This window comes from Miniopterus natalensis, chromosome 21, assembly GCF_054644295.1.
Source record: "Miniopterus natalensis isolate mMinNat1 chromosome 21, mMinNat1.hap1, whole genome shotgun sequence".
NCBI lineage: Eukaryota > Metazoa > Chordata > Mammalia > Chiroptera > Miniopteridae > Miniopterus > Miniopterus natalensis.
The window spans coordinates 4,486,466-4,497,228 of record NC_142101.1 but is presented as its reverse complement, the minus strand read 5'-3'; the positions used below and the strand labels follow the sequence as shown (position 1 = coordinate 4,497,228).

At 53.7% G+C, this 10,763-nt stretch overlaps 1 protein-coding gene across 1 annotated transcript in view; it reads left to right on the top strand.

Moving 5' to 3' along the window:
• The first annotated feature begins 1,681 nt into the window (after positions 1–1,681).
• Positions 1,682–10,763, top strand: part of EDARADD (EDAR associated via death domain) — a 50,069-nt gene continuing 40,987 nt past the window's right edge. Inside the window, exons 1-2 of the mRNA XM_087828893.1 lie at positions 1,682–1,719; positions 9,444–9,502. Coding sequence (XP_087685019.1) covers positions 1,689–1,719; positions 9,444–9,502 — 90 coding nt within the window. The 5' untranslated portion in view covers positions 1,682–1,688. The remainder of the gene's footprint in view (positions 1,720–9,443; positions 9,503–10,763) is intronic.

The window sequence follows — 10,763 nt, the reverse complement described above, 5'->3', positions numbered from 1 at the left end:
CCAACCTCGAAGTGGATGCTAAGAGAAAATACCCTTACAAAAGTTTCCCGTCTAACCAGAGGGCAGGCCAAGAGGAAGTTTACCGGTCCACCCACAGATTTCCCCAGAGAAATTTCATCTGAAGGTACTTCTCCCCTCAGGCACCCGCGGGACTCTGCTCCGAGTGTCTGGTGTCTTCATGGCACGTCTCAGAGAATAAAGCCAGTCTGGAGAGTGCCATGGGCCTCGGGACCACCAAGCAGATGGGGAGAGGCGCACAGCCGGGCCCTGGTCGCCAGGAGGGTACGTAGACTTTTGCTGCGTTTCTCAGAGCTGAGTTTTTAGCCAGAGGCTGCTCCTTTTGGTTGAACTGCTAATATTGTGCGCTGAAAGCTACTAGTTGTCTCTCTCAAACCAATTCCTATCTTCCTATTTTTGTGTGTTGAAGGCAGATTATCTAAAAGCCCTTAAGAGATTCCTTTCCAATGTAAGCTACCCATCACTTCTGTATAATAGATTTGTGATTGATGATAGGTTTACTTAAAGTATAACAATCTTAAACAGTATATTCTTAGTAAACTTTCCCGGTCTGTGCTCACGTAAGTAATCGGCATAAAATCCCTATAAATTAAAACTTAGTTTAAGAACCGATCCGCGGCTATTCCTCCGGAGGGGCCCGCGCGAGCCCGCCGCTGGGGCGCGACCGCCCGCAGAGCGCTCGGCCCCGGGGTCGGGAAGGGCCGGTGCCGGGCGCCCAGAGGGCCGCAGGCGCGCCGCCCGGCGGCATCCTCCGCCTGGCCCGCGCGCCCGGCTGTGCGGGCTGAGCGCCGTCGGGGCGGCCCGCGGGGGTTAAGGCGGGTGCCTCCGCTGCCCGCGCGAGCTCGGGGCCTGCCCGGGACCTGGGCGCGGGCGGCAGGGACGGGCGGGCTGGGGCGCACGGGCACCGGCACCGTCCCCGCGCCCTGCCCGCCCGCCCGCTGCAGGAGGGACCGAGGACGAGGCGAGGGGGCTCCGTTAGGGCGCGCGGCAGGAAGTGAGCGCGAGGCGGAGGGCGGGGGAGAGGAGCAGGGAGGGGTAGGAGGAGGGGGAGGGGAGGAGGAGGGGAGGGGAGGAGGAGGGGAGGGGTAGGAGGATAGGAGGAGAGGAGGAGGAGGGGAGGGGTAGGAGGAGGGAGGGAGGAGGGGAGGGGAGGGGAGGAGGAGGGGAGGGGTAGGAGGAGGGGAGGGGGGAGGGAGGGGGGAGGGGAGGGGAGGAGAGGAGGAGGAGGGGAGGGGTAGGAGGAGGGGAGGGGAGGGAAGGAGAGGGGGAGGGAAGGAGGAGGGGAGGGAAGGAGGAGGGGACGGGAGAGGAGGAGGGACGGGAGAAGAAGGAGGAGGGGAGGGGCGGGAGGAGGAGGGGACGGGGGAGGAGGAGGGGACGGGGGAGGAGGAGGGGACGGGGGGAGGAGGAGGAGGGGAGAGGGGGTGGAGGAGGGGAGGGGGTGGAGGAGAGGAGGAGGAGGGGAGGGGGTGGAGGAGAGGAGGAGGAGGAGGAGGAGAGGAGGAGGAGGAGAGGAGGAGGAGGGAGGAGAGGAGGCGGAGAGGGAGGAGCGGCGGCCGGAGCGGGAGGAGGGGCGCAGGCCGCGGCGGGAGCTGCGCGCGGCCGCACCGCGGGGCTCCGGGTCCGCGCCGAGCGCTCCCTGCGGCCGGGAGGTGCCGCCCGCCCGCCCCATGGCTTCTCCGGAGGACCCGCTGCGCGCAGGTAAAGTGGCTTCGCGCCGCGCGCTCACCTGGAGGCGTCCGGCCGCGGCGGGGGGTCGGGGTCGAGCCTTCAGTGACCCGAGAGAGGCGCCCGTCCAGGGTCAGCGCGGGGCCCACGGGGGACAGTGGCACGAGGTCCGCCGTCCCCCTCCCCTGCCCCCATCACCCACGGGTGCCCCGGACGCGCCTTCCGCTCCCCACCTTCCAGCGCTTTTGTTCTGGACTCCGCCAGGTTGGGACAAGTCCTCCAACCCCTGGCAGAGAGCGCGCAAAGGGTGGATACCCCGTTTCCTCTGGGCTCTCCCTGTCTCCCTCTCATCGGCCTTATCATTTCTCATCTCACTTCGCTTCTGTTAAATGGGTTTGTTTTAAATACTGGCCCTCGAGCTATTTCATACATTAGCATCCCCAAACCAACAGCCTGATCCACCTGGGGGACCCCACCTATGGGCTCTCTGATTACCTGGGTCTCTAGTCCTGTCTTTACTATAAAATACTGTGTTTGTACGTAAGGCCAGAATCTGGATTTTCTCTAATCTCACCCGAATTTTAAAACCCTCCTTAGGCCTCTCCTTTCAGGAGTTCCCTCCCCTAACCCTCCCCTAACCTGGGCCCTGTATCGCAGTGAACGTTAAACACTGAATGAACGAATGAATGAATGAATGAATGAATGAATGAATGAGGACCTGGAGGCTTTTCTGGTTTTGTGGAGGTTGAAGAGGCCGGGGGAGAGCAGATCCCCAGACACAGAACCCCATATAACTCTAAGTAACCAGATCTCCTATCGTGTTGCTTGGGCTTGGGCAGAGCTTGAATGTTCCATCGTTCGTTTGTGGCTTGGGCAGTTAGGAGGAGGCAGTTTCTGGAGGGGGGTGAGATGACAGCCACATTGGCATGGTGATGTGCTGGGTTTGGGAGTTTCTTGGACATTTTGAAGAACCATCTGAACTCTTCAAGTGGGGAATGGTAAACATTTTTATTGAAGGGAGATGGCCTTCCCCTCCCTCATACCCATTGTTTGGAAAAACAGAGGGGGACATAAAGGGAGAAATCCACTCACTCCCACTCCCCATCCCCACCCTCACCCCTACCTCCCCTTCTGAGAACCTAATTGACAAGATGCAGGAGGCCTTAGGCCAGACTTGACTAACAGTGGTCTCAGGTCTCATTAAATGATGCTTGTGAGGGGAATTCAAAAGGATCTGGATAGGGATCCATTGAATGGGGAATAAATGTAAATCTGCTTGCACCCCTCCCCTCCCCCAGTCAGTGGCACCAGGGAAGGCGGGTTTCAGGAAACAGCTTCATCCTCACACAATCTATAAAAAGCCACAGTGAGTCAGTAGTGTGATGCGACCACCACGGTGGAATCCAGACTCCGTGATGGTCTCTGAGTCGCCTTCGCCCAGCAGAACAGGGGCTTCCAACCTGGAACACAGGGGCTAGGATGTCCCAGCAGGTGTGGCCTGATGGCAGACTGGGGATGTGATGATAGCGGGGCGTCTGCGAAGGAATATCTCCTTGACTTTTTGAGGCAGCACCTGGAGGTGAAATATTTGCCTCCTAAGGTGGAGTTGTCCTTGTCACTTGCAGAGATGTTGAAGAACATACTCAGGCATCTGGAAGATGTCCTCGGGCTCATGCACACTCTGGAATTTATCAATAAGATAAGGGTTCCTCCATTTAAAAAAGATTTCAAAATGATCTCCCCTCTAACATCTCATTTAGTTTCTGTAACCTCAAGGGCACACGCACCTACCCTTTCGGCTTTTGTAACGAAGCCACAGGTGGCGCCAATAGCTGGAACTTGGTAAATGGCACCTTCACGTCCCCATCCCACACTAGGTTTCCACCCTCTCGCCTGATTTCCCTCGCTCATCTCCCAAATGGTGTTTCACACCCACTCGTGCCTTCCCTCAACCATTCACCACAAGGTGGACAGTGACCTTTTCTTTTCTTTTTAAATATATCTTCACTGATTTCAGAGAGAGGATGGGAGAGGGAGAGATAGAAACCTCAGTGGTGAGTCATTGATCGGCTGCTTCCTGCATGCCCCACGCTGGGGCTCAAGCCTGCATGTGCCCTCACCGGGAATCGAACTGAGATCGATGCTCAACCGCTTGCTGAGTCACACCGGCTGGGCCAGAGTAACCTTTTCAACACGATTCAGATCCTGTCATTTCTCTACCTAGAAACCTGCACTGACTTTCTGACAAATCCTCAGTCCTTAAATTGCTTCCATACTCTGGCCTCTACCTAGCCCTCCAACCGATGGCCCTGTTCCGTTCCTGCAGCCACACTGCCTCCTCGTGTTTCCTTGTGGGCCCTTGTGCCTCTTGCCTCCTGGCCTTTGCAGAGGTGTTTCTGCCCCCTGGCAGGCTGCCATCACCTGCCCCACTGCAGTTACCTCAGTCAGCTTTCAGCTCAGAAGTCACATAGATCGAGCCCAGTGTTATACACCTTCATGGGCCCCGGACCTTCCCATTCGAGTACATGTCACAATTTTTAGCTGTGATTATTTCACCACCCCTGTTTGACTATATGCTCTTGGACAGAGTGTACATCCGCTTTGCTTGGCAGATACCTGAAACACCTGTGCAGCACCCAGCACATAGTAAGTGCTGGCTAAACACTCTGCCTCAGTGAAGGACAAGAGAGGCAGTGTGACCACATATGCTCCAAACTCTGGGCCCAAAAACCTCTTCCCATATTGGCCCCCAAGGAGCTCATTCATCAGGTTAGATATGTGAGCTGAGTTCACCTTGTATAAAAACGTGTTTGTATATCCACATGCATGTAACGAAGGTATGTATGTACGGTTATACTTTGTTCTGAGCTTAGATAAATCAGTACCTTTTTACTAAGAAAATTGACAAAGATTGCTGAGGTCATGTGGGAGGAAATGCTCGTCACAGTGGAACCCTTTCACTCTCAACAGTCCTGTGCAGAGGATGTCAGAATTGCCTGTAAATGGAAATAAAATCTGGTTCATGTTCATACAGAAGTTGACAAGGAAAGAGGCTTTGAAAGGCTGGGCGGAGGAGGTGGTACCTTCACTGCAGTGAGAAGAGTGCCCTGGCCACGGGGTAGCCATCTCCTCTGCCCCCTCTTCGCCCCCCCCCCCCCGTCTAGTTCTAGAGACCAGCTCAGATCTAGGGTGGCAGCTCATCTCTCACCCCCCAGCCCTCCTGTGTGCTTAGATGGGTCCGAGGTGCACCTGCCCCCTTCACAGACCCTGGAGCAGGGGAGCAGGAGCAGGGCTGCATGGGAAACACTGCAGGCAGCCCTCATTTGAAAAGCTGGACCAGCCAGTTCTCCAGATCCAACAGGGTGGTGTGGGCTGTGGTTTCCCCTCCCCTCCCCTCCCCTCCCCTCCCCTCCCCTCCCCTCCCCTCCCCTCCCCTCCCCTCCCCTCCCCTCCCCTCCCCGTGGGTTTTTCCAGTGCCCCCCTCTTTTCTTTTCTGTTCTTATAATGCCTATGTTTTCTAAGTTTTCTCCTCTTACCATTGTCTGAACCTCCTCCTGTGACCCTTTGTCCCATGTCTTCCCTCCTCCCCTGCCCTGTCCCTCTGAGGCCCCACTGACATGACTGACACATCATGTCAGTCATGTCCCATCTGATACCAGAGCCCCCTTGCTTGATCCCTGGTCCTTTCTCAGCTTGTTCAGCCCCTGCTGTGAAATCTGAGGATGACCGAGGGCTGTTAAAAAAACAGAGGAGGGTAAATATCTCGGTGTCAGCACCACCCACAGCAGTTCTGCACTGAGAGCTTTTGTAATCCCAGGTCTGGTTAGCATGCTCCGAGTTTTTATAATCAGTAATGCAAACAGCTGTAGGTCAAAAGAAAAGCTATTGCACTCAAAATAATAACACGAGAAATAAATTAACTCTGAAATCACAAGGTCAAAGAATTGCCTTAATTCACTAGAAAGCACGAGAGGCCCCCACCCCTTTGGCTCAAGATGCTGGGAATTTGGGAAACTGGTAGGCTTCCCTCGTTTTCTCTGAAAGGACACCATTAGAGTAGATCTTTGAACTTCCTTGAAGAAACTGTCTCTAGGAACTATTGGCCTTTGTCTAACGTGACTAATGAAGGCAGATTTAGGAATGTGACAGTGGCTGCTAGGCAGCTCACCAGCGTCTGTTCTGGGCCACACGTGGTTACTCCTGGAGAGGCTGCCGAGTGCCCCGTGCGGTCCCTGGGCTCCTGAGGATCCTGATTCATAGATGATTAGATTTGGGTCTTTGAGTGGATGATGAATAGATGAGATTGTGGATTTAGGGTTGATGCTGGAATGATTTGGGGGATATCGGATGAATGTATATTACATATGGGAAGGACATTAATTTGGGGGGCCAGAGAGCGGACTGCCATGGGTTGATCCGTGTCCTTCCGCCCAATTTTATTGGCATCCTAACCCCCAATATCTTAGGGCATGACCTTATTTAGAAGTAGTCTTTACAGAATTAATCAAGTTAAAATGAGGTTGTTAGAGTGGTCTCTAATCCAGTATGACTAGTACCCCAATAAAAAGGGGAAATTTGGACACAGATTCTCCCCAGGAGAGTCTGTCAGGCAGGTGGCCTGTGTGTGAGCCCCTTCTGGAACCCTGAAGGTAGTGGGAAATAGGCAGAATTTGAAGGCAGAAAGTCCCAGATCCAAATTCTGGCTCTTCCATTACCCCATGACTTTGGGCACTCGATATGTAAAAAGGGGGACATTGTACCTTTCTCAGGGTTACCTAAGGATGAACTGAGACTGTGTGCAAACTATGCCACACAGGTGGGCACCAGGTAGGTGGGAGCTTTCTTGTTATTGCTGAGATTTGGGTGTTTGAGTGATGAGTAAGTGCCGTTACTTATGTCGTAGTAACTTTCAGCCTGCAGGTGCCCTCTTACCTGCCGGGACCCTACTTCTCACCATTCATGACTTTTATAGCTGGACAGACCCTCTGAGACCTGCCCAGCCATCAGAGCTTGGTCAGCACCCAGGGCCACTGGCAGTTCCTTCTGCCTGGTGGTTTCCAAAGCTGACCAGAGTGGCAGTGATCTGCCGAGTGTGGGCACCAGAGGCCTGAGCTCCTCGCCTTGCAGAGGGAGAGCGTGAGGTTGCATACACTCCGCTCCATGAGCTGTGCAAGGTCACACCGCCGGGCAAGTCCAAGGCCAGACCACTAGCTCACAGTGGCCCGCAGTGCACCTTCCTGTTGACCTGTTTGCGTCCCCTCTGCTGCCTGTGGTACAGGTCTGCCTCCCCAGCCATCTCCTCCATTGGCCTCTGTGTCGCTTTCTCTTTCCTTCCTTTCATACTAATGTGTATGTGGGAAACAGGACTAGCTTGTCGCGGACACAGTGGGCATAGCTGCCCAGGGTCATTTAGAGCCCCCCTCCCACCCACCCAGCACCCTAGTCCTGCACAGCCATTGACCTGAGCCTCCACTGTTCATACCTGCCCCAGCACTGCATCCCTGGCAGGGGAATGTTTTCAGGTGATGTCATCCAGGTATGCTTTAGTCAAAATGAAGCAGTTGACGATGCTGTGACAGGAGAAGGGGAGAAGGGCTGAGGCTACTGAGTGGTGGCTCCCACCAGCCTCTGCCCAGCCAGGAGCCAGGAAGGGAGAAGTAGGGGAGGAAGAACTGAATGCAGGTGTGACTGTGACTGGCTGGGCCTGTTTGAAGCACATGAATTGTCATGTCCTTTCTCATCTCTAGGCCTTTGCCCATGCTGTTCCCTCTGCCTAGAATGCTTTTCCCTCCCCCCTTCTCCTGACTAGCTTCAAAACACATGAATTCCTCTGCAGGCTCTTCTCCATCGCCGCCCCTACCTGCCCCCAGGCTGGGCATGCACTCGTCTTGTGTGTTTCCATGTCCTTAATCCAAAGTTCTCATGTGGCAATTCATTGCCTGTTATGTGGGTATCGGGAGTCCTGTAAACTCAGGGGGGAGTTAACAACACAGTTTGTTCTTATTTTCTTTATACTGATTTAAATCCAAATCTGAGTCTATATTCCACTGGGCTGGCAGGGATTCCATTTCAGTCCGAATTGGGGGCCCAGCCAGCTCCTTGGGGTCAGCAGGAATCTGAGAGGGTGATGTTGTGCTTGGAAAACAAGGGAGGGGTCTAGACATTTTAGTGCATCAGGGTGGGACTTGACGTTTCTGCGCCAGGCACAAATCATGGTCTGTGTCCAGGCTGGGACCTGGGGACCCGTGGCTGGCCCCTCTCTGCACTCCCTCACGTGGTCTTGCCACCAGTGCGCTCTGCTCGTGAAGCTGCAGGTGCCTGTCCCTTTCCGTGGGAGGACAATGGCAACGCCCTCTCCATCCCCCCCACTTGCTGGGTCACCTCCTTGAGCCTCCCCAGTGACTGTAGGGTGTCACACAACGGATGTTCCCTTCATACCGCTTCTCCTTGACATTGCACGAACTGTGGAAAGGCCACTGTGATGGGAAACCTGCCTAGACAGATGGCCGCGACGAGTTGTCTTGCTCCGCTCGCTTGGATCCCCAGAGCATTCCCGGGACGGTGCCTGCGCGGCGGGGCGTGTGAGGACGGGCGAAGGTGGGAACTGGCCCTGGGTGGGCCAGGGCTGCCGCTTAGGCTCGTGCTGGTCACACTGTGCAAGTCCAGAGGATCCCACTCGGACAGATACGTTCTTTATTAAGGTAGCTTCTGGCAGGTGTTCTGTCAAGTGTCTCGGGAAGGAGGAACTTTTTCTAATTTGTACACATTCATAAGGTCTAGTGGTAGCCTGTTCCTTTTCCACAGTTCCTCATTCAGTTCCTTAACAAGTGATAAGACATAAACAAAATATTGCAAAATCCACATCCCTTTTTGTTTGATAAAGATTTTGTGAGGTGCCCTGGTGCGGTGGCTCAGGTCCCGCACACCGAGGTTGCGTTGCCTCGCCGGTTGGGGCACGTATGGGAAGCAGCTGGTAGATGCATCTCTCCCACACTCATGATCTTCTCTCTCCCGTTCTCTCTCTCTCAGATCGATTAAAAAATATATCCTCAGGTGAGGATTTAAAAAAAATTAAAAAGAAGATTCTGTGAGGTGTTTTTTTTTTGTTAATCTTTACCCAAGGATATTTTTTCCACTGATTTTTAGAGAGAGAATGGAAGGGAGGGAGGGGAAGAGAGAAAGAGAGAGAAACTCCACACACGCCCCGACCGGGACCAGGGATTGAACCTGCAACCCAGGCAAGTGCCCTTGACCGAAATTGAACCCACAACCCTTCTGTGCTAGGGCCGACGCTCTAACCACTGAGCCACGTTGGCCAGGACGTTAGTAATTCACACGAACCACATGCAGACACTTAGCATTTTAATAAGATGAAAACGGATTGCAGAAGCGCAGGAAATCGGGGAAGAAGAGAAGCCCAAATTAAATTATTCCCACTCGAAGTTATAATCCAGCCCACTATGCAAGAGAGTCGTTCCTGTCATGTTTGCAGGATTTGTGGTTATTTGTAACCCTGAGTATTTGTAGATATTTATAAATAAGTTGTTCCAAAGTATGGTTTTGAAAAAATTAAAGTTTGTCTAAATCCCTTCCTGATGCAGTCTGAACCCATCCCTTCTTGTTTGACCTCCACTGATGACTGGAGTAAGTTTTTCTTGGCCTGACCACGGTGGCGTCGCCTGCGGGAAGACAGTTCTCGAGGACACAGTGGTGCTTTTGCATTAAAGAAAGCTCTCCCTGCTTGTGTTTTCCTGCAGATCGCGTGGCAGAGGAGCCAGTGGAAGACACAGACCCTAGCACTCTGTCCTTCGCTGTGGTAGGTTACAAATTTCACACTGACCGTGAGGACTCTGCTGCTCTTTTTTCAAACCCTGTTATTTCTTTACCTTTTTTATTACCCCGTATTTACAGGAAGATCAGAAACCCCAAAATGAGATTCTCCCTAGATGAACGCCTTTATCTTGGTAATCAGTGTGACTGTAAGCTTCGGGTTTCTCCAGCTAGAAATGGCTTTAGACTCCGCTCTTGTCGTGGCACCTAGCAGAAGTGATCTCAGATTATGCGAGGTCTTTGGCAGCTCGTGTCCCTTTAATGCTGCTCTGTTTAATTGCCCCATCTTCAAAATTCAAAGTGTCTAATTGAGATTGAAGAAAAAGTAGGGACAACTTACAGTGGCCGAGTACTGCCCATATGCCAGATGGGCACTGGGTTTAATCTCCACAGCCACCCTAGAGGTGGGTGCTGCCCACTGTATAGATGAAACAGGCACAGGGGCTGGGGTCAGCTGCCCTACTTGGAAGCAGCTCAGGAGGGACTCGACCTGGCCCCGGGGTTCTGATCCCTACCCCACCCTCCCGTGACCACTCTGCGGATGTCTGCTGCCCCAGTCTGCCCTGCCCTGTACACCTGCCATGCCACTCTGCCAGCCACCTGGCCGTGCTCCTCCGTGGCCACCATCTGCAGGCACCGTGTCCTTCCTCTTGGTCCCCTGGGCACCCTCTAGGCCTGGCTCAGATGTCAGTCTCTCCAGGAAACCTGCTCTTGCCCCAGCCTGTTCATTCATGCAGGCACTTGCAGATGTTGAATTAACACTGAGTCAGAATCTGGGACACAGAGGTCATGGTCCCTTCTCTGTCCCTTGAGGAAACAAATACTCTACAAAGAGCCCGGGAAGTGTTGTAACACAGGTGTGTTTTCTGGGGAGCAGTGTCGAGAAGGATTTAGTCCAGGGGAAAGCTGTCTGACTTTTAAGTTCTCTGTGATTGATGATTGATTGATTGATTTCTTTTGTGGAAGGGGGTTGGAGGCTTGTAGAGGTACTGAAACTTGACTGCCCAGCTCCAAAGAAACTCCAAGGAAAGACATTTAAAGCAAAGCCTTTGGTTCCACATTTGTTTCTTTTTTCCCTCCATCCACAGAAGACATGGGTGAGGCCCACGGGAGAGTTGGGAGGTGCAGCTCAGTTCAGGCTGGAGAACAGCGGAGACCCAAAGGCCCAAATGTGGGGACAGTGGGAGCTGAGCTGGGTTAGGGGACTGGATGGGGGAATCGGGCTCTCTCTTCTCATGTAAGCTCAG